This window comes from Carlito syrichta, unplaced genomic scaffold, assembly GCF_000164805.1.
Source record: "Carlito syrichta isolate Samal-C Ts95f unplaced genomic scaffold, Tarsius_syrichta-2.0.1 Scaffold308141, whole genome shotgun sequence".
Classification (NCBI taxonomy): domain Eukaryota; kingdom Metazoa; phylum Chordata; class Mammalia; order Primates; family Tarsiidae; genus Carlito; species Carlito syrichta.
Genome location: NW_007252237.1, coordinates 9987 through 33759, shown reverse-complemented (window position 1 = coordinate 33759; position 23773 = coordinate 9987). Strand labels below are relative to the sequence as shown.

Here is a 23773-nt window from a genome sequence, read left to right as displayed (position 1 = left end):
CGCTAATTTTTTGATTTATTGTAGAGATGAGGTCTCGCCAAGTTGCCCGGGCGGGTCTCGAACCCGCGGGCTCAGGCAGTCCACTCACCTCAGCCTCCCAAAGCACTGGGATTACAGGCTGAGCCACCGAGCCGGCCAAGCTTTAACTCTAATGGTCCATTAGCTCTATCATTTCTGATGACAGGCGATGATAAGGACAATGTAATCTTGGGTATGAAGGAAGAACTCCTCGGATTTCTTGAATGACTGGATTCCTCAGTCACTTGGAAGAACCACTCGAATTCCCCATGTGGGAAATATTTGTTCTAACATGACCCTTTTATATAAGGGCTATATTTGTAACCATGAGATTTGGGAGATGAATAGAATCAAATTGGCAATTAAAGGAAAGTCCGAAGCATCTACATATTAACACAGTTCCATAGGTAAGCAGTGTGAATTTCCAGTTGAAAACCATTGGCTTAGAATACACTGAATGCAAACTTAAAAAGTAAAATTCTGGCCAAGTTAACATTAAACAAAATCTGAAATGATGATGGATAACAGTGTATTGTTCTTGTCTAATATAAGGCAAAGGTGCACCAAGACTCTGATACATAGCCACATATCATGGGCACTGAAAAATGTCTAGGAATTTTCTGTAATTTCTAAAATATTTATATTTGATTACATTTAACCCCTTAAAATTAATTTAGGAAAGACTCCATGTTTTTTTGGACTTGACAATGGTCTCAATGCAATTCATACAATATTAAATATAACTATTTTTAGCATGTTTCTTACTACAAGGTCAAATCCTTTGGAATTTTCGTCCCTGGAAAATCTCAATGTTAGGTCTATGTGTAAAATATATTTGAGATTTTATTTTGGGAAGGAAAAATGTTAAAAGTTGTCAGGAGGCCTTGGACATTTGACTAAATAGGATTACAGTCATTACAGGATTCATGGGAAATACTACTTGGTTATCTACTGAATCAAACTGTTAAAAATTTTCAAGTAAACATAAAGGTAACATGATAATAAGGCTCCTTTGAAGTTGAAAAGACTTTTAAAAAATAATTAAGGACATGATAAAGCCAACCTAAAGATAGGACATTACAGTATTTTGATAAGACATAAAATCTTTGCCTTTTGGGTAGATTACTCAAAAGGAAAGACCACTTATAACCTTTTGTTAGGAGTAGCCCAATGACCCAAGAAAATTTTGTTATTTTGACAAATCTCTGATAACAGCAAAATTTTTACCAGAGAAACCCAAATTTTCATTTTACACCAGCATAAGATTTGATACTACAGCTCTTTTTGAGAATCATACATACTCTATATAAATTTTAGTCAGTTTTAGCCACAACAAATAAAATTCCTTTTTGTGAACGCTTTATAATTTAAAAAAATCAAAAAAAAATTTTGTCTTACATAGTCTGTGGAACCATTAGTTATTTTAACTTAGGACAAAATGAATCTTTTTTTCCTTAACAAAACATATTTTGCATACAGGGCTGTTTCCCTCTGCCATCATTGGTTTTAGTCTCATTTATATATATATGTATATATCTGTATATATGTATACATATACACACACATCATTATAATTTTAGCCATTAATAACTTCTATTTTACAGATAAAACCAGGAGCAGAGAAATAATGCGTATGAATATATGTCTCATAACTTTGTATTGTTGTATGCTTTTTACATATAAATTTTCAGTATGGACAAATGAACACATCCAGATATGGTCTCACTGTACCATATAAACTTATATGCTATAAATTATGTATTTTATCTTACGTAGAAATTATCTAGGTATTTAACAAATGTTTATCAGTTAATTTAGTGTAAGTCTAAAGTTTTAAGTTACTAAAAAGATCTCAGAAACTGTCTTTAAGCTGACATATTATGAAACATAATTACTGTTGAAATAAAGTTTGCCAGAATAATGGCTCAGTTTGGCTAAAAGAGAATTTACATTTTTATGACATTCAACATGTAGTAGGTATAATGCTATCTTATTTGAGTAGTACACCTGTTTAAGTTTAGGAAAAAATACCCAACTAGAATAAAAATATGTGCTTGTATTATATGTAATGCTGATAACTCGGACAATATAGCTCTCTATTAAACTGATAATATCAAACTAGTCTTGTTTGCCAAAGATTTACCTAAATTCTCTGAACCTGATTTTTAAAAACATTTGGGTTAATTTTTATATAAAATAATTTTTTGTTGTTTACATTGAAAGCATTAGAAATTGTTTCCTTAATTTATGAGAGCATTAGTATTATTTAATTTATATAAGTGCTTATTTACTTCTAGGTCAGTTAGAATAGAGGGTAATGGATTTTGTGAATTAATTTGGTCATACCATCTGAAGGTAGGGAAATATTCCACATATACAACATACATGTCTACATAAACATACAGATAGTCACAGACAGAGATCTTATGGCTTTCATTCTAATTTCATACAGGAGTCAAGCATTAATACTGAAATACAAAACTTACTGTTTCATATTTTCTTTAAAAATGGCTTTCATCTTTGACCTACCCTCATATTTTGAGCAGAACTGTATTTCTGGTAGATAGGACAAGTCGATGTTACCTGCTCAGTAAGAAGGCTGAAGCAGCCCACCAATATTTGTAAGACTTTATTTTGCCCTGCTGTGTAATCTTATAGAAGCTTTAGACTAAATCTGGAGTGAGGGACTGAAGAGACCCCAAGTGGACGTCTGGGTGTCTCCAAAGACTATCCAAGTGGTAGGGGGCTTTTAGAAAATGCTTCAAAACATATCACAGTTAAAATGTTCCAGTTTGCTAATGCAAAACGCCTTGCTCAGTGCCGGCAGCCAAAACCACAAGCTTGTGCTATTGTTACAAAAAGTACAAAACCTTACACCATGAAAATCCCCTTACCCCAAAGTCAATGTAAAACCTATACAAACTGAGACCCAACTGCGATTGACGCAAATGGAGTCCACTGGGCCAAATGCCAGCGTTCCAGTAATAAACGCAGCTTCCTGCTTATCAGCCTTGGTGTCACAGTCTCGCTGACTTGTTTTCCCACAACAATACAATCCCTGCTGTGTTTCCAATGAGCTTTTTCATCAAGTGGCTGCTTTTGGGGTCCCATAGGCAGTTGAAGGGGCATGAGTGAGCAGAGAATGACCTGGCATGGAGTGAGCAGTGGTATGCAGGAGTTGGAGGTGTCTAAGGACAGATGAAAGGATTCAGGGAGCTGAAGGGAAGGTTGAAGGTGGTGAAAGAGAGGGAGGAGGGGTGGAGACATCTCAGATGAGCCGGTTATGGGAGATCCTAAATTTGTCAAAGAGGCCACTGAAACTCCAAATTACCCTTTATGAAATGTTGCTATTCTTGGAGATACTGGACAGAATGAGTGCCACAGGGGCAGAGCATGTAGTCAGTAAGGGAGGAGGAAGAGGGGCACCCAGTAGATTGGGAAAAGAAGGATCAAGTAAAGAAAGGAATTGGGCAGTTTCACTAGAAAGTTCTGCAGACAGTCCTCATTTGGAAGCCAAAGGTGGTTTCTCTGTGCAACCCTTACTGAGGAGCTGAAGGGCTTTCCTTGTGTAATCCCTAGATAAGACTTGGGAGAAACAAGAAGGCCTCACAGAAGAGGCAGAATTTCCTACAAGAAGTTCAGGGAATAAATCTCTACTTAAGAAGAACCAAGAAAACTTCTGTCCAGGAAGATTCTGGCTCAAACTGAAAAGAGCCAGGAACAGCAAACTAGGGGGGGTTAAATCCCCACTCAAAAAGAACCAATAAGACTTTTGTCTGGGAAGATTCTTGCTCAAACAGATAAGAACTGGGAAGAGAGCATTTAATAGAATCAAGGTAACCCTATCTGACTCACAGAATGATAAAAAAAGTCAAATAAAAACAAAAACAAATACCAACTTAGATAAGGAGAAGCTTTATTTTAAAAAATAGACTAATGCAATGGGAATAATGATGCAACCTCAGGATTTGTAAGTATCAAAATCAAACAGGAAAATACTTTTTCTTTTTGAAGGAGAGGTAAGCAGATCTAGCAGCTCCTTTTAAGGGTCAGTTGGGCAAGCAAGGGGTAGCTTAATTGGCATGGTTGACCAGAAGTGTGTCTTCATGTGGTTGGCTGGTTCTCTGAGTAAACTGGTAAGTGGGGCATGCTCTGCATTTTAGTGCTTGTTTAAGCAGAAGCAAGCAAAGTTCAGGGACCTGTGGGGAAGGGAGAAACCTGCCTAACATTTGGATAAGGTAAAGGACAGGGTAAAAAATAGACAATTATGAGCAGTTGGTCATCCTTCAGGCAGTAACCAATCCTGGGTTTCTGGCCTAAGACTCTTGAGAAACAATGGGAAACAGCTGATAGAAGCAGCAGGCTTGCCTATGTGTAGTTTCATTGGGTAGCCTTATGGACCTCTGCCATCTTCCAGAATTCAGCATATCCAGCACCATCTTTCCCCACACACCCTCTCTCACAAAAAACAAGAACCAGCTAAACAAAACAAATTAATTAATGCCCTAATTCTGCATCTTCCCAGTGTTCCCCATCTCAAAAACATGGCACCACCATTCACTTAGACTCTCAACTAGGTAGGTGAGAGAAAATACGTTTGGGGGCATGTTAAGTTATGTCAGTGGCAGTTGAGGCCATGGGATTCTTGTTGTGAAAGTTCACATAAAGTGAGAAGAGAAGATGTAGAGGTCAGAACCCTAGAGGAGCACCCACATTAAGAGGGAGGGCAGAACAAGAGGAGCCTGTCAAAGAGATGAATGCAAAGTGGCCAGAGAGATAGGAAGCCAACCAGTGTGCTATTGTAGAAGAAGAAAAAGAGAAGAGGGAGAGTGGCCAACTGAATTAGTTGACCTGAATTAGCTGCAAGAATGTCTAGAGGAGTGCGATCCTGTGATAAAGCAGCACACTTCACCCCCTTTCACGGTTTTTTGTCATCTAAGGCAAGTACAGAAATTGAGAGTATTTATGAATTTTTCCAGCATTTTGACATTGCCAAGACATCTAAGCCTTTTATCAGTAGACTTGTGGTTGAACTGCATAGAGACGTGTTTAGTTGTGGTGATGTGGTGAGTCGCATGATGGGGGAGTTGCACTGTAAGACGGCATATGGAACCTTGACAGATGGGAGAAGGGATGTCATTCAGAACAGTTTGAGAAGCTGTATAGCTTCCGTGGAATGATGATAGTAAGAAGGGATTGAAAAGGTGATAAAAGTGTAGATGACAAGGGTGAGTGTAGATAGGGCTTCCTAAGGAGTTCAGCTACTGGAAGGGGAAGAAGTGGCTCGGGTGAGGTGGGGAGGGGATTGATGGTAAGAGAGATGTCCTTGTTTTAAGCAGTACATTTATGAGGTGTCCTCTCGCCCCAGCTTCCACCCCACCATCATCCTTAGACTTAGTGACTCCAGCAGTGTAGCTGTGGTCACACGATTGGATGGAGTTGCAAAGGTGACAACGCAGTTGCATCCTGACTGCAACTTATTAGTTTCAAGCGGAACTTCACCCCAGCTTTCTCATCTGTAAAAAACAGATGGAAATGCTATTGCTAGGCTGGGCGCAGTGGCTCACGCCTGTAATCCCAGCACTTTGGGAGGCAGAGGTGAGATGATTGCCTGAGCCCGCAGGTTCGAGACCTGCCTAGGCAACTTGGTGAGAGCTCGTCTCTATAATAAATCAAACATTAGCAGTGCGTGGTGGCGCGCGCCTGTAGTTCCGGCTACTTGGAAGGTTGAGGTGGAGGAATCGCCTGAGCCCAGCAGGTCGAGGCTGCGGTGGCCAGGAGCGTGTCTCTGCACTCCAACCTGGGCAACAGACGGAGACTCCGACTCAAAAAAACAAAAGAAAAAAATGCTATTGCTGTGTAATAATAGGTGTGGCTATTTCACAATAAAGAAGATAAGGATGTCTCCGTTGTGGAAACACGTGGCCACAACAATAAGCGTGCGCCCGGGCGCGCGCTCGCCGGGCTCATGCGCGCCTAAACCTTCGTCAGACTGGCGTGAGTGCGCTTGCGCGCGCCGCCATTTCCTGCAACAGTGGTCTCGGGCCGCGGTGCTCGCCGGGAAATGACAACATAAACAAACAAAATGGCTGTCGTTGGCGAGATGGTCCTTTAGCAGCGCTTCTTTCGCAGCAGTCCCGACGCCGGCCGCCAGTCGGCGCGCGAGGATCACAAATGGGACCTGGCCTCTTGACCCCACCCGCCGCCCCGCCCTAGAAACTTAGAGTTTTCGTGGCCCTTCCCCCTCTGTGGGGGTCAGCAGCCAGTTTGGAAAACTAGCGGGCACCGCGTCCCTATTCCTCCTTCCTTTTCCACACCGAGCCCTCCAGGGTAGCTGGGAGAAGCCCTTTCCCAGAAAGCCAGAACTTGCTTAGCCTAACTATGGGCACAAGTCTTTCTGGTCCAAGGAAAAGATCGGATGGCTTAGGTCTCTCTAGACAGGGCACATGGGCTGGAGGAGGGAAAGGAGTGGAGAAGGGAGGGGTGGCAGTGGTAGGAAGGATGCAGAAATGACAGGGAAGACTTGCTCTTTTAACTCCTTGTTGACGATATCAGGTGACTTTGCCTTTGTCAGCAAGAGGAAAGCAGTTGTGCTGGGGTCCTACCAAGGAGGAGACTGCCTACTCCCTGAGGTGGCCGTTGTGTGTGATTCCTCCTGTCCCACCCTTGGGGAGATGAGCCCCTCCAAGCCCTCGGGAGGTGACAGCCAGCCAGCGTGCCTTGGGTGAACAAGGGCTGGACCCAGGTGTCTCCCTTCATAAGGATATTCTTCTTCCTCAGCACCTTGGCTGACTGCAAGGAGGAGAATGTGGCCACCAAGGCTGAAGAGACCTGGCAGGAGAGGCCTGGAGCCCCGAGGGGTGACCAGGGAGTCCCAGCTGTACCCACCGAGCAACCTGCAGATCCCAGCACCCCAGAGCAGTGGAGCAGCCCCAGCGGACCTGAGCAGCTTGTCGGCCTGGAGAGCAGCGTGGGCAGGTAAGGGCAGCTGTGCTGGGTTCCTGCCTGCTAGACCCAGCATTTCTGTCAGGGACCGCCACCCAGGACAAACGCCCACACATTAAGCATACCTGTTACCCTCTGCAGGTGTGAGTGGCTAGGAGCCAGAGGAAAGCAGACTAGAAGCCAGAATCCCAGGGATGGTCTTCACAGGTTTCAGCATGGAGCCCTAGCATCAAATCTGTTAGACTAAACCAGGCACAGAGTAGGTGCAGAGAGCCAAGTCGCCTGGAGCCAATTGGAGGCTGAAAATCTGAGTTGGGGGACGGATGGCAGTGCTTTTGCCATTCCTAGAGTTGGAAAGTCTCTGAGGGAGATGTGTCGTGGTGTGCATGGGACTTGCTACCAGAAATAAAGGCTATTCCAGTTGAATGAGCTCTTCCACTACTACCAGCACCAAACATGCATCTGGGCAGTAGCATACCTCTAGAGTGGTGATCTAGGGATGCATAGTGCTTACAAGAAGTTGGTAGCCATAGCCTGAGAAAGCAGGGGCTGTGAGTTTTCTTAGAGAGGCTAAGGATCTAGGAGGAGCAGGGCAGTAGGGAACAGACAGCACCAGCATGCTCCTGGGAGCAGTTCAGGTCTCCCCCTACTGTGGCAGTTTTCTGGCTCCTGGCCTCTGTAAAGCAGTGTTGGTTCACACAAAATTGCAGTGTTTGTGGTAGCTGCGAGAAATTTCTACATGGGCAGCACACAGAAAGCAGAAGAGAATGTTGTGATCTGATGGCATTCTCCCCATTCCTGGCAGATGAACTTCACCTCCATCTCTGTGATGGAACGTTATTGGCTCTTGTACCAGCAAGACGTGTAGTAGAGGCTTCTGATTCAAGGCAGGACTTGCCTTATTCTTAAGATTTCCTTATTTCTGGTGCTTCATGACCATTTACTTGTCCCCTTACCTGATTTTGACCCACTGCCTTGCTCTGACCTCTGGCCTCTCTCTGTCTCTCGGTTCCAGGTCACTCCCTTGACTAGCTCCTGATCTTGTCTCATCTTGCCTCTGCCAATCAAGTCTTCTAGCTCTGTCATCACCTTTCTGCCATGATTCATTGCTTCGATGTGGTGGCCCTAGTAACAGGGCAAGCAGAGGGCTGTTCTAGCTTCATCTTGCCAAGGAACTCAGCAAAGAAGGTGACCTCTTGTATTCCTCAGCCTGGCTGTGGCCTCCCAAACCTGATAGATAGGATGCATGCCAGCAGTCAGTCCTGGTGTCCCTCTGGCCCTTTTCTGTGTGAGGCCAGAGGTCCTCTCCTTCTCATCTCCTGGAACTGCAGTCGATGGCAGTGAACGAAGATGTACTTGCCTGTTGGGATCTCCCTTTGCTCCCCAGAAATCTCTTCCCAAAGCAGCCATGAGTTTGGGAGTGACCAAGAGCCATGGGCCACCACCTACAGACAATATGTATGAAGAGCTTCCTGTGAGTGACCATGATAGTGATGACTGCTAGCACTTGCTGTGTGCTGGGGATTTGTGGACTCACACATTCATTCTCACACCACCCCTATGAGGGAGGTCCTATTAGTATTGAGAAACTGAGGCACACGGAGGTTAAGTAAACTTGCCAGCAGTTATCTAGCCAGGAAGTGGCTTAACAGGGATTAGAACTGTTCGTTACTGCAGTGCACACTACGCCTCCATTTATGATAAGCCCAGATAAGAAAGAAAACGTGTGCTCAGGTGGAAGGAGTCGGGGCAGAGAGAGTCGTACTGGGGTAGTTGGGGGAAAGCTTTTTGGTCGAGGAATGAGCTGTTCAACTGAGACTTGAAACATCTGGAAAAGCCTGGGAAGAGGCAGCATGGACAAAGCAGAGGGGTACGAGGCCTCAAGATGGGCCCTGAGGTCAGAGGGTAGGAAGCAAGGAGGGCAGGGGGCAGGAGCTGGGCTCCTGGGAGGGAGGCAGGGCATCAATCACCCTATGAGAGGTGAGGAGGTTGGAGGCTCCTGTTGTCCACGTTGCAGTCCTGGGGGGGGGGTCCTCAGGGGATATTTTTCAAAAAGAGATAGGGTTTTGGCCAGGTGTGGTGGCTCATGCCCGTTATTCCAGCATTTGGGGAAGCAGAGGTGAGAGGACTGCCTGAGCCCAGGGGTTCAAGACCAGCCTGGGCAACTTGGCGAGACCTCATCTCTATAGTAGATCAAAAAATTAGCTGGGCATAGTAGCATGTGCCTGTAGTTCCAGCTAATTGGAAGGCTGAAGTGGAAGAATCGTCAGAGCCCAGCAGGTTGAGGCTGCGGTGGCCGGGAGTGTGCCCCTGCACTCCAACCTGGGTGACAGAGGGAGACTCCAACTCAAAAAAAGAGAGAGAGAGAGAGACAGAGATGAGTGTCACACTGTGTTGCCCAGGCTGGACTTGCCTGGGCTCAAATGATCCTCCTACTTCCACCTCCCGAGTAGCTATGACTACAGGTAAAAGCCACCACACCCAGCTAATACTTTTTAAAGATCTTTTTAGGCCAGGCTCGCTGGCTCAGCCTGTAATCCCAGCACTTTGGCAGGCTGAAGGGAGTGGATTGCCTGAGACTGCGGGTTCGAGACCCGCCTGGGTAACTTGACGAGACCTCGTCTCTACACTACATCAAAAATTAGCCGGGCATGGTAGCGCGTGCCTGTAGTTCCAGCTACTTGGAAGACTTAGGCGGAAGAATTGCCAGAGCCCAGCAGGTCGAGGCTGCAGTGGCCGGGATCGTGCCACTGCACTCCAGCTGGGTGATGGAGTGAGACTCCAACTCAAAAAAAAAATCTTTGTATTTTAGAGATGGGGTCTTGCTTGTTGCCCAGGCTGGTCTCAAACTTCTAGCCTCAAGTGGTCTTCCCACCTTGGCTTCCCAAGTTGCTCCAGGGGATTTTTGTTTTACTTGCCCTTTCAGTTCTGCTGTCCCCTTGACTGTCCTGCCCTCACGGATCGCAGACACTTGCTAGTTGAGTAGCTCGTAGCACATCTTGTTTCCTTATTCTTGTCATCAGCTTTCTTTTCGCTCTTTGGCTCTGCATTCCCCCTTCCCCGTCTTTCCAGGTTCCTGTGGGGCCTCCCCCCTCAATATCCAGCCTGTTTGACTCCAGAAGAGGTCAGCATCGGTGTTGGCATGCACCCCCTATGTCTTTCAGGGTGAGAAACCCCCCGAGCTGCGTGGTCAGTGTCACCGTCTCTGCCACTTCTGAACAGCCTCATGTTTATATCCCAGCCCCCCCAAACGAATTGGACTCCAGCTTAACCACGTAAGAAAGGCTACCCAGCAACCTGGGAGATGGTCTCCGGGCACAGGGGTTCCCCAATTCCTCCTTGGAGGTAAAGGACTCAGCTTCTGTCCCATGTTGCTTCCCCTGTGGTGCCTTCCTCACCTCCCAGTGCCCATTGGCCAAGGGCCACATAGTACAGCCTCAGTCTCCCTGGTATAAGCTCCTATTTTGGGGCCTGGATGGGGTCTTGTCATGCCCACACCTCCTTCTCCCTGTCCCAGTGGAGCATACCTGGGAAGCCGGTGCAGCCCGTGTTCCTGTCTCTCTCACACTCCACGCCCTCACCTACACTACTAGCACCTCTTAGAGTGCTGCAAAGATGTCATTGCAGGGAGACCATCGAGTGAGGGGTTGAGGGGAATCTCTGCTCACTTCAGGTCAGCAGGCTGGAGTAAGCAGCATGGAAATCGGGGCACTTCCAAGGCCATGCTGAGCCCAGCATGAGGCAGACACATTTCCAAGGTGTCAGGGACCTGTCTGGGATGAGGGACCTTCTAGAACTCTGGAACTTCAGGAGTGAGAAGGGGGAGGTTAGACCTGAGATGGATAGTTTGTAGCAGCTGAGTGCCTGGGATAAAGGCTTGGAGAATGTCCTGGTGGTGGATAGAGGGAAAGAATGCAGCTGTAGGGAAGATGTGGAAAGCCCTCAGGACTGAAGTGTGGGGGCAGGAGTGGGGACAATCGCAGGGAGCCTCTTTCTAGCTCAGCCCAACACACAAGCTGCACGCGGGGGTGGGGATTGTGGCTGTCGTCTGCCGCTGCCCTGGGTGCCCCTGCCCTGGGCCTTCCTGAGCTGCTTCACTTCCTTTTAACTGGGCTGAGGGCTCCCCAGCCCTGGACCCCTCCTGCAGGCCAGGTCCAGTGCCCTGAAACCTTCCATGTACACTTCATGTTCTGCTGTGCTTTCTCCACAGCAAAGGGATTCTGTTCGTGAAGGAGTATGTGAACGCCAGTGAGGTGTCTTCGGGGAAGCCGGCATCCTCACGCTACGCCAGGTAAGGGTAGGCCCAAAGCCTTCTGCATCATGGCCTCTTTCTGCCAGGCCTGTGCGGGCCTCGTTCCCACATCCCTAGTGCCTCATTCAGGTCAGCTCACAGTAGCTGCCAGGCAGCAGTTTGTTGACCTCTGATGTGATGTATGCCAAACCAGGCACTTCCAAGTTCTCCATTGAGTTCATTCAGCCTGCCTCGTCTCAACACATGTGGCCCAGAATTCTCAGTGCCACCCCCTTCTGCCTCCTGCCTTGTTACTTTCTTTTGTGGAATCCTGAGAGCATCCCTGTTTTCAAGGCTGGCAGGACCGTCAGGCACAGTCAAGTTACCTTTGTCTCCTTTCACTCCACTGGACCTCTGTCTTTCTATCATGCCTGACTGCCTCATCTCAACACACACGTGCTCACTGCTCCCAGTACATACGAGACTTTTCATGGATCACTTGGTTGCTTGCTTCCTCATGCCATGTGCGAGAGTGCCTCTGTGTTATCTCAGTTAACTGCCACCTACCCACAATGAAATGGGGTCGCCCATCTGATTGCTGCTGTGTATGTCATCCCACCAGCAGGACGAGGGTTTCAGTAAGACAGAAGAGCTTCCTGGCCTTAGTTCAGGATTGGCACTGGTGCTGTGGAATGATGAGCTTGGATGTGGGGTTCAATTTTAAACCCCAGCCACCTTCACTGGGTCACTTGAGGCAAGATGCTCTGCCTCTCTGAGCCTCAGTTTCATCATCTATATCCCCAGAGAGTGAATTTTCCCAACAGTTTTCTTGAGTCCTAATGCTCCCTTCACAGTAGAAAGTCGGTGATTTTTGGTGCATTCACAGGGTTGTGTAGCCATCACCACTGTCCCATTCCAGAACATCTTTGTCACCCCCAAAAGAAACCCAGACCCGTTAGCAGTCCCCACATCACCACCCTAGCCCCTGGCAAGCACTCATCTCCTTTTCTGTCTCTGTAGCTTTGCGTCATGACAGTCACATGACTGAGCTGTTCCACCTCCTGGTCTTCTCCCAGGCACTCGCTCTGTGCAGTTTAGTTTTTAGACTGACAATTATTATATGAGTTTTTAAATTGAATGTAACTTTCAGTCAAAATACTATGTCGTAAGAAAACCCTGGAGACTTTATTGGACAGTGAGAATTGTGTGTCCAGTGTGTTTTACCATTTTGCTTCACCTCCCAGGAAGCTTAGTGGTAAACCTAATGCTCAGAAGAAATTCTAGCTCCCCCTTATTCCAAGGGTGACCTTTGGCAGGCCACTTACCCTCCATGCAGCAGTTTTCCTGACAGCATCACGGGGCCACCACACAGCTCCCAGGAGCACAATGGCTTCAGTACTGGGTATCCCAGGGCTCAGAGCTAGTTAGCTGCTCTTCCCTAGTGATGTTTTATTCTAAAAAGCAATATTACTGAAAATGAAGCTACAGAAAGAAAAAAAAGTCTCCCCACTAATCCCACCCCATAACCCAAGCACAGGTATTAAGCCAGAATGTTCCCTTCCCTCTCTCCATTCCCAGTGCTTGATTTCTGCTGCGAGTGGGCTCCTGGCGACTGTCAAAGTGTAACATGGGTGGGGAGGGAAGGTCTGCTCCCTTTCCATTGGTCGTGGAGATGAGGGGCCTTCTGGTATACACAGCCCGAGAATCCCCACCCTGGTCATCTCCTTCGTTGCAGCAGGTCTTGTTTGCCCCCCATGGAAGGGCCTTTCTCCTAGGGAATGTGGCTTCCTTGGCATCAGCTCCTGAGATGCCAAGTGCCATTTAGGATGATGGTCAAGGACCAGCAGTGGAGCTTTTGGCCACAGGGCTGTGAGAGTGACCTGGCTCCCATTTTCTGCTCTCCTCTCCCGCATGGCACTCCCTGCAGCGTCAGCAGCATCGAGGACTCATTTGACACGGAGAAGAAATCCCCATATGGCAGCACTCCCTACTCTGAGAGGTGCGTGTTCTTCCTCATCTGGGAGCTGGAAGTTCTGCAGAGGAGAAACAGCTAAGGAAGATGTCCACATTGTCTGTCTGCTTTTGACTACTTTGCAGCTTCCGATCTGTTTGTACATGGGTGCAGGACACTGCCATGGAGGGGAGGGGTTCCTTTACTGGGGGTCACACTCGTGGCAACTAAAGCTTGTGAATCCAGCTAAGACCAGAGGGCAGACACAAGGGGGAACTGAGAAGGAAAGTGGCGGTGTCAACCCAGGGGGCTCCTGTCAGCAGGAGAGGCCCTTCAGATCAGAACTTCATCAGTCACTTAGTTACGTGCAAATCTGACCAGAAGTAAAAAGAGAAAACTACAAAAGAGAGTGGTTGGCTGGACACAGTGGGTCACGCCGGTATTCCCAGCATTCTGGGAGGCTGAGGCAGGAGGATCACTTGAGCCCAAGAGTTCAAGACCAGCCTGGGCAACATGGTGAGACCTCATCTCTACAAGAAATCAAAAAATTAGCCAGGTGTGGTGGTGTGCTTGTAATCCCAGCTACTTGGGAGGCTACGGCAGAAGGATTGCTAGGTCTCAGGAGGCTGAGTTTGCTGTGAGCTATGATTGTACCACTGCATTCCAGCCTGGGCACTGAGCAACAGAGCGAGACCATGTCTCTAAAAGAGAGGGAGACTTGGAAAGCTGAGGTGGAAGGATCACCTGAGCTCAGCAGGTTTAAGCTGCAGTGGCCGGGAGCATGCCACTGCCCTCCAGCCTGGGTGACAGAGTGAGACACCAACTCAAAAAAAAAAAAGAGTTGGGATGGAGGGGTAGAAGGAGATGGAAAATGAAGACGGGTGAGCAGCTATCATCTGTTTTCTAGAAGCCAAGAGCTAAGCATGCACAGTTTTGAAAGCTCTCTGTCACTAGGCAACGGCACAGTCACAGGATTGTGTTAATGACAAAGAAGGCCTATTTTACAATTCTTGGAATGGGGAGAAAAGAGAGATTGAATTCACTCCAGTCGCTGTGAAGAAAACAGGTCTGGATAGAAAAAGTAGTGTACCTTAAGTGGCAGAGTCAGGACCAAATCCCAGAGCCCTGACTACTCCCATTAGGGATAATTCTCCTCTGCCATCTGGCCTCTCATGGACCTAAATTCCTGTGAGTGACATTCAGAGGCCAAAGCTAGATGGAGGAGAAAAAGGAAGAAAGTGAGAGGGTTCAGATGAACAGAATCCTACCAGGCCCTATGGGCAAGCAGCTTCAGGGGCAGATAAGCAGATGGGGACACGCAAGTCCCCTCCATTATGGTCGAAGAAGCAGCCTTGGTCCTGGGCAGCCACAGATCATTTGGCGCGTCCCATTACCGGATGGCATCTTAGCAGAGAAGGGCGACTTGGGGAGAAACCCAGAGTTCACCAGTGCTACGGGAGCAAATGAAAGGCCAGACTCCCTGGGATCCCTCCCCTCTACACAGCTAAGTCCAGAATCAGGTGCTACTGATCCATGGCTGGGCTTGGAGGAAGGACAACCCCAGTCACATGCACACACATGAGCTGCCCATGCAATTCTGGGCCCTCCAAGGACGCTAACATGGATCCAGGTGGATTGCTCAGGCCTGGCTCCTGTGGAAGCAGACCCAGATCTCTGGAGGAAGGCACCCCCAGTTTCATCCTGTAGGATCCAAACACGCAGGCACTTCCAGTGAGTCCTGGCTGAGGAGGAGAAGCAGAGGTGACTCCGAAACAAAAGCAGGGGTCCTGGAACTGGGGAGACACTGGACGCAGCAGTCAGGATCTAGAACTTCAGTGTAAGGTCCGGGCAGGCTTTGCAAGCACAATCGTAGCAGGTTGGGTGCAAGACTGTAGGGGCTCGGGGTGGGGCCCAGCAGTCCCAGACATGAGCCATCAAGATGGGCCAGGTCAGACCTACAATGGCTTGTCTCCTGCAGAAGCAGGCATTGGTCTTCCTGCTGTAGAGGGGAGTAGGCCCCGGCAGCCATGCGGGCAGGACAGCTGGAAGAGGCAGGCTGTCTGGAATAGGTGTTGCCTCAGGGATTCACCCTCTCTTGAGTACAGCAGGCCAAGGACTGGTCTGGCCTAGGACTTACTGGCAGTTGCACACCACATGAAAAGATGGCAGACTGGAGATACTGACAGCAAACCTAGGCCTGGCTGCAGCCAACCAGAGGGTCTGGCTATGTCACGTGAGGCATCTGTATGCTGGCCCGACCACCAGACATTTGTGTTTTGTCTTGCAGGACAGCTGGAGGGGTCTGCACGTACTGCAGCCGCGAGATTCGAGACTGTCCGAAGATTACCCTAGAGCATCTTGGCATCTGCTGCCATGAGTACTGCTTTAAGGTAAGAAAGAGGGGTGGTACTGCTGAGAAAGTTGTGTGGAGTGCAGGAGTCTTGTGAATTCAGAGAACACACACAAGGCTTGATCTCCCTGTATGATTGTATACAATCTCAGAGACTTTGCAGCACTGGAGATGGAATGCCCCAAGTCCAAGGTAGTGAATGAGTGTTAGCAGTGCATATGCTTAGTGGTCTTTTGAGAAGGGACTGTTTTGGGCAGAGGGTCAATATGCACAAAGGCCCTGGGGCAGAAGACCCAGAGTTTTCTAGTTTTCTAACCTGCATGGTGGAATGGCATGAGTGAGGGGCAGACTAGATTGTGTAGACCTTGGAGGATACAGACTTTAGATTTTATTCTAAATGCAATTGAAACCTACTAGAGGGTTTGGGTGGGTGAGTGACAAGATGTGATCCATGCTTTTTTTTTTTTTTTGAGTTGGAGTCCCACTCTGTTGCCCAGGCTGGAGTGCATTGGCACGCTCATGGCCACCACAGCCTTGACCTGCTGAGCTCCGGCGATCCTTCCGCCTCAGCCTCCCAAGTAGCTGGAACTACAGGCGCGTGCTACCACGCCCGGCTCATCTTTGATTTATTGTAGAGATGAGGTCTCGCCAAGTTACCCGGGCAGGTCTCAAACCCGCGGACTCAGGCAGTCCACTCACCTCGGCCTCCCATAGTCCTGGGATTACAGGGTGAGCCGCTGAGCCCGGCCCCATTTCATGCTTTTTAAAGGATCCCTCTGGACACTAGGTGAGGGAGAGCTGCAAAAGGCAAGAATGGAAAAGGCAGACCAGTTATGAGGCTTACGAAGACTCAGCATTGGCCGCTGAGTTTTGCAAGATGGTCATTGTGTCCTTAGTAAGATCAGTGTTGGTGGAGTGATGGGGACCGAAGGATGACTGGAGTGGGCTCAAGAGATGCAGGGCATGTGGAAATAGAGCAAACCTGGATGACTCACCCGAAGAGTTGTTTTTCTAGGGGAGCAGAGTGATCAGGCAGTTGGGACGACACACTGGCATGTGTGTATGCCAACAGGAACATCCAATGGCAAGCAGGCACTAGCCGTGCAGGAGAAGGAGGCTGGGGGTGAGTGTGATGCCTCATGTAGGAGAGAGATGGGTCCCAGCTCACACAGAGCAGGGTAGGAAAGGCCAGGTGGATGAGTCATGTGCAGGAGGCTTCTGGGTTGGGTGGTGGAAAGATGAGGACTTTCTTGAGCAGTTGTTCTATTTTCCCAGTCAATGCAAAGTGTGGCCATCTCCTGCAGGGGAGAGGTGGGGGTGAGGCAGGGAGACATTGGACACTGCCTCCAAGAGTGGGATGGTGGATGGACCAAAGGGAATAAGAGGCCATGTGCGGCCTGCTTGAGGTGACTAAATTCCTCCCAAGACCATGCACTGTGGTCACATGGTGGTTCCCAGCACCACGTCCAGAGGCAGGAGTGCAGCAGGGGGCTTGCATTGCCCGGGGTGGAGATTTTGCCAGGTGAGTTTGAAGAAGCAAGGCGGGGAGCTGAGTGCCAGGGAAGGGTACTAGCACGTGTCTGTGGATGGGGTAAGGCGATGGGCCTGTCCATGCATTGGGGGCCTGGGTGATGACAGGGGCCTGTTGGAGTGAGCTACAGGTGGAGGCCATTGGAGTCAAGGAGTGGGGCATGTGATGTGAAGATTTGGGGTGTGAGACACTTATTGGTAGTGACAATGTCTAAGTCTGCAGCTCCAAGATAGAAGCATGCCTCAAGCCCTGTGGGGACAAAATTACTGGACCCCAGCCAGAGTTCTCACTCTGCAGTTCTGTGTGGAGCTTGAGGACCGGCCTCTTTTCAAGTTCTCAATGGTGCTCCACTTAGAGTCTGGCCAAAGGAGTGGCAGAGGTAGAGAGGGTGCCCAGAGTTTTAGAGGGAAGGTGCTAGAGACTGGGGTGGTGGCGAGAAGTACAGGACGGAGGCCATGGTGACAGAGGAATCTAGGTTCTCGAATCAGTGACACAGGGATGCGGCCTGGAGAGCAGCAGGTTTTCACAGGGAGAAGTGGACAGAGGGAGGCTGGGTGTGATGGCTCACGCCTGTAATTGCAGCACTTTGGGAGGCGGGGGCAGGAGGACCTGAACCCAGGAGTTCAAGAAGGGGACACAGGGAGTCACTTGAGGGCCAGTTGTGTTCTATTGGCTCTGAGTAGGGTTATAGTTTTCAACTGAAAGATCATGACACATGGTATGGCGAGGAAATATGATTTATGGACATACATGAAAAGTCCTAGAATAACCTATAGACTTTTGGTTATCTACTTCATGACAGAGCGCCCCTATGAAGCACAGAGCACAATGGCAGGAGCCTGCCACCTAAGCTTCTCCCGGATTTGGAGAGAGTGCAGTCGGGGTGGGCGGGAGCCTGGGGAAACTTGGTGAGGAGGTGGGTCTGCAGTTGGAGGTGAAGGGGCACACAGGAATATCTCCAGGATGGGAGCAGTCTCCATTCATGTATGCATATGCAGGAGGCCACTGGGTATGGGAACAGGAGGCCAGAGGGGCAGGATTTTCACCTTGCCTGCTGTTCTTGGGGTTTCTTGGAAGGTGGGTGGGTGCCTGAGAACCACCCCTTCAGTAATGAGCACAGACTCAGAGAGGGGCTCAGATCCCAGGGGCTCGATTCCAGGTTGTGACAGCAGAACCAGTGTTAGCCCAACGAAGCATGCTGCCTCCCAAGAGGCCACTGCACTGCCCTGGGCCATTTGTATACCCTGGTCTGTTATTTAATTGTAGGGTTTTCTTCCCTTTGTTAGGCTGACATAAATGTTTGAAAACACTAGTTTGTATTGTTATACAATTGAAGCATGCAAAGCACTTCACCCTGTGGGTACACAGAAAAATAAGCTTCAATTGTTGTTTTCTATGCACCCAGAGGTGAACCCCTAAATGGATTGGCACCATCAGTCAGCCAACTGAGGTTCCAATCATGGTTCACAGTAACTAAAATGACAGAAATGTAACACATGACTCAGAGGGCTGATAGATTTACACTGAGAAGTAAAACTACCAGGAGAAAGGAGTTGAAAGGTTGAGATAACCATCCAGATCACCACCGGGGCCCTCCTCTGCCCTTTTCAGCCCCCTTGGAAAGCTTGGAGCCGGAAGGCCAAGCCAGCAACTGGAGACCTGGACACACGGGGCTCAGGCTGCTCTTATTTGGGAGTGTCTGCAGGCCTGGCAGGCCCGACCCTGGTGCCAGGAGAGCCCACCACTACGTGTGGCAGGTTGTTCTCTGGAGGCAGGATTGAGGGTCATGAGGTTAGAAGGCTGGACTGCTGACGTAGCTTTCCATTTCGTGAGACCGTCATATCATCTTCCTTTGGACTTTAAATGTCTCCCAGCCCTTCCTACAACGGCAGTGACCGCTGGCCTGGCTCCAGGCCGAATGCTTTATGCGGGCTACTCACTGAATGCTCCTGATGACTTGAGAAGTATGACTTGCCAGTGTGCCCACTTTATAGATGAGGAAACAGAGGCTGGGAGAGTTTTGGTAACTTGTCCAGGCTCATGCAGCTAATAAGTCATGGAGTCCAGACTGAAGCCCAGGCCGGATTCTGAAACCTGGACTCCTAACCAGGATGTGATCCCCCTCCTAGCTAATTTTTGCAAGGTTTTTTTCCTCGATTTTTAAATTTTTGAGTTGGGATCTCACTCTATCACCTAGGCTGGAGTGCAGTGGCACAATCATGACTCACTGTAGTCTCAAAATCCTGGATTCAGGTGACCCTTGTGCCTCAGCCTCCCAAGTAGCTGGAACTACAAGCATGCACCACCACACCTGGCTATTTTTCTATTTTTTTGTAGAGATGAGGTCTTGCTTTGTTGTCTTGGCTGGTCTTGAACCAGGCCTAAGTGATCCTCCCGCCTTGACCTCCCAGAGTGCTGGGATTATAGGTGTGAGCCACCACGCCTGGCCTTTGTCTTGCTTTTGAGTTCAAGTTTTACTTCTGGCTTTGGCCATGTTTTGTTGAGCATTTGGGGGTCCGGGGGTGCCATGGCCTACAGCATCCACCTGCCCACTTTGCCAGGCCCTGCCCCTGCCCATTCTTGCTGCCTTGCTTTGTGTGTTGATGTCTAGGCTGCTTTCTCTTTCAGTGTGGGATTTGCAGCAAACCGATGGGTGATCTCCTGGATCAGATCTTCATTCATCGTGACACCATCCACTGCGGGAAATGCTATGAGAAGCTCTTCTAGGTGGGTGACAAGCAGCCAGAGACTCGTTAGTAGAGAGGCCTGTGCCCGGGTTTCTCCCTGAGTCTGTCAGCCTTTATATTCAAGGAGCCCCATGTCCTCATGCTCCTATGCCCCATGATACTTTGAGATTTTAGGTAGCATGGACAAAGCCCTCTGCAGGGACACTTTCAAGTGGCACCTGCCATCCAGCACCTCAGCTGAGCCCTCTAGCTGCCTGGAATGCTGGGCCACTGTTATGAGCCTCATTTTGCAACAAGGAACTCAAAACTTAGAAAGGGAATGGGCCTGGAGAAATATCGTGTGGGTTGGGGGTACATTCAGGACCTCACCCCCGTCTTCAGGTGAGCAGTGTAGCTGAGACAGTGTGTAAGCACAGAGTAGGGCATGTCCCTTGAAGGCAGTGGGCATGGGTAGCAGCCAGAGGGCACCCACTGGAGCAGTCATGCACCCTGAGGGCCTCTGGCTGATTTGGTGCTGGATGTGAGTTTCCAATCTCATGGCTACTTCTCTTTTCTTTGTGTTCCCCCAGGCTGATCGGAAGCTGATGACCCTGGGCCAGTTTGTCCTCAGTTGCCCCAAGTTGCTGTTCCCTCACTTCCTCCTTCCCTGTTTGATTTCTTCATGCTTTTGCCCTTCTCAAGTTGAACCTGCCTGCCTTCGCTATCGTGTCTTAGTGATGCTATGACCATTGCTTGTGTGTGTAGCTCCTTACAGCTTAGGAAGCACTTTACACCTATGATCTCATTTCAAGCTCAGCCAACGAGAATTGAGCTAGAGTGCCATCTTGGCTTCCCTGAGACTGATGGGCTTTCTAACGACTTTAGGTGGGCAGATGTGTGGGGTTCATTGTGCCCTGACTCCCTTGAAGCTCCTAAGGGGCCAAGTTGAAGACTATTGACGATCCCTGGTGGGTAAACTGTGTCATTGAATGCTAGGGATTGGCATAGGCTAACGTTTAGCTTGTTTATTTGCCATATACGTATATGTATTTTAAATTTCCATACACATTTGCAAGTAGTTAGTTGCTTTCGATTGAGTTATAGCGCAGTTTTTAATTACCTCCTCCCACCTGTCTTTCACTGTATTGGGGTTTCTCCTTCTGGGTATATGAGCATGTATTGGAAAGTTTACACAATGAGATTCCCATCCAATGGGCTGTGATTTTAGGAGGCTACTAATGGAAGGGGTATCTGTGTCTGCCAGAAGCTTAATCGCTGATGAACACCCTTACCCTCAATTTCTGCTCCTTGAGCTGTATGTAAAAATCCTCCCAAGTGGCTTTTGGGGCATATGGATCCCACCGGGATTAAGAAGGGGAAAGCAGCTGACACCTCTGGAGGACCTCTCACACCAGGCACTGTCTCACAGTGGTGCCGTTAATCCCATAACAGTCCTGGGAAGAGGGTATTCTTGCCTCCGTTTAACAGATGAGGACATTGACACTCAGAGAGGTGGTCACTGCATTGTGCAGAACTCTGCAGAGCCCATGTCCTCTCCAGGGGCAATCACCACAATAGTGAGCTTCGATTAAGCGCCCAAGATGTGTCAAGCGCCATGCAAGGATACCTAACTCCTTCCAGGTGACACTCTGCCCTCGGGCCTCCCTGAGACCTGTGCTTGCCAAGGGTAGAAGTGGGAGACTGTGGTCTTTCTCTGTGTAGCCTGAATTTCTGGATCCCCCATCCCAGGAAGTACTGCAAGGCCCAAACCACCCCCCTTTCCTCTCCCCCACTTCGTGGAAACACCTCCAGACTGAGATGCTTTCTCTGGGAACATCTGACTCACAGACTTTCCCAAGGAGGAGCTTGTCCATCCAGGAAGGTGCCAGTGGGCTAGCCAGTCTGAGCACAGAGCTTTCAGTGACCTCCTATTTTCCAATTCGGGCCCTGCCTCAAGCTAGAGGCAACCACTGCGGGCCCTGGTCCATGGAACTTGGAAACCTCTTGGCCAGCCGGGCAGATGCAGGGCCGCCCGTGCCGTCAGCTGACACGCTCCGACCTTCGGGCCCTGCCTTACTCTGTTAGTTCCTTGAGAGGAAGAGCAGCCTTGTAGTGTTGCTGACTCTTTTCTTGACTTCGCTCTAAAACGTCTCTCCATCTTTCTCCGGTTTCTGGGCCCTATCCACTTTGGTTTGTGGTCCTGTTCTTCCTCCCAAATGATGAGAGAGGGTCATTCTGTTTGTTTGCATAACTGTGCATCAGATTTACTCTGGAGGGGAAAAGTATAATAGTTCGTGTACCCACATGACGTATGAGCTGGTCTTCCTGAAGTCTAGCCCCCAGCTTGGGACTTGACGCGTGCTGGGCACTAACACATGGGTGCCGAATTACTGAGAGAAAGGAGTCTCAGTGCAGGCCCAGCTGAGGGAATGCAGAGTAATGAGTTGCCAGATAGACTGCCCCACCTCCCAAGGCTTAGTCTGCCTTTAAGGGAGTTTTAGAACCAACATGCAAGTTATGGAAAGCAAGCTTGCAGGATGGGTGTTGAGTTTGATCCAGAACCCAGAAATCCGCAGACCTGTGGAAGAGGGATGGTCGCGTTACATTTTGCTTCTTTTTAATTGCTTAGTGGTTCTAATCGTACTTGCTTAATTCACATTAATGTACACAATTATAATAAATGTTAAGCCATTACCGTATCAGTGTTAAGGTTTTCTTTTTGAAGCGTAATAACTTGGTGCTTTCAGCTGTGTGATTTCTTCTCTCCTATTGCCTGAAGCTGTTCTCTCTACAAAAGAAAATAAGTACTTAATGGCAACATCTAGAAACTATACATGAACAGAAAGTTGTGGGAGTCTTGACTCAGCAAGTCTTTTTTTTTTTTTTTTTTTGAGTTTGAGTCTCACTCTGTTGCCCAGGCTGGAGTGCAGTGGCACACTCATGGCCACTCTTCCACCTCAGCCTACCAAGTAGCCAGAACTACAGGTGCATGCTACCACGCCCGGCTAATTTTTGATTTATTGTAGAGATGAAGTCTTGCCAAGTTGCCCCGGCTGGTCTCGAACCCGTGGGCGCAGGCAATCCACTCACCTTGGCCTCCCAAAGTGCTGAGATTACAGACTGAGCCACCGAACCTGGCCAACTCATCAAATCTTAATGAGGATTCTTGTGTTTGAGAAGTCCATCCTCTCTTTCATTGCCATCACAGATGGCCACCTAATCCTTACTGCACACTTCCAATGACCAGGAGCTCAGTTCTTCAAGAGTCCCTTTTCTCTGTGGACAGACTCAATTTTAGAAGATGCACCCTTCTATTGAGTCTGAAATCTGCTTCTCTTTAATCTTCACCCACTGGTGGTCTTTAGTTCTTCTCTTAGATGCCAGCCCCTAAAATAAATGAAGATACTGCTCAGATTCTCCCATCTCTTACGTCAACACTCCTGGTCCCTCCAGCTCTTCCTTGATAGTAATTCTGAATACACAGCTCTCAATGTCTCTCCCCAAAAGTGACCCCAACACACACCCTACCCTGCTTCATGTTGCTTCTTAAGGCTAGTGCCCAGGCTGTCCAGATCCTGTAGAATCTTCGTTTGCCTATGAAGTGAGCCATTCTTCCAGGGGCAGAAAAGGGTGGTCAGGAAGTCCGAAGGTAAAAGACATGACACTCAGAGAACTTCCATCACTGAGTAGGGATCTCGGAGCCATTGAACTAGTAGTTGTTCTAGCTACCTTCTCACCCAACCTTGACCACCATTATGGTACAGTGGGAAAGGAGGAGGAGCTTTTACAATGCCAGAGACAGGGATTATGAGAGTTGTTACAAATTAAGAATTTCTAGGACTCTCAGTTGGTGGTCGTGTGTGACGCAAACACCTAAAGGAAAAATAGAGGCGTGCCATTTTGAAGTAGCACTTAGCAGGCCAAGTCCTGTTCAACCAGCTGATGACAGAGTTGGGCTTCCCCCACCCCCAGTCCTGCTCCCTGCCATGAGTTTGTACCTGTGAGGGCCCCGTACCTGTGTGGTTTCCTCTGGGAACTGTGCCTTGCTTATGAATGCCATGAGCCTGTGAATTTCCTCCAC

The 23773-nt window shown here is 48.7% G+C and overlaps 1 protein-coding gene across 1 annotated transcript in view; it reads left to right on the top strand.

The window, feature by feature from the left end:
* The window catches only part of ZNF185 (zinc finger protein 185 with LIM domain), a 53684-nt gene extending 33351 nt beyond the window's left edge, over nucleotides 1-20333 (top strand). Inside the window, exons 18-24 of the mRNA XM_008065045.2 lie at nucleotides 6799-6996; nucleotides 10128-10238; nucleotides 11174-11254; nucleotides 13122-13193; nucleotides 15433-15535; nucleotides 19655-19753; nucleotides 20283-20333. Of these exons, the coding sequence (XP_008063236.1) occupies nucleotides 6799-6996; nucleotides 10128-10238; nucleotides 11174-11254; nucleotides 13122-13193; nucleotides 15433-15535; nucleotides 19655-19753 (664 nt within the window). The 3' untranslated portion in view covers nucleotides 20283-20333. The remainder of the gene's footprint in view (nucleotides 1-6798; nucleotides 6997-10127; nucleotides 10239-11173; nucleotides 11255-13121; nucleotides 13194-15432; nucleotides 15536-19654; nucleotides 19754-20282) is intronic.
* The last annotated feature ends 3440 nt before the right edge of the window (nucleotides 20334-23773 follow it).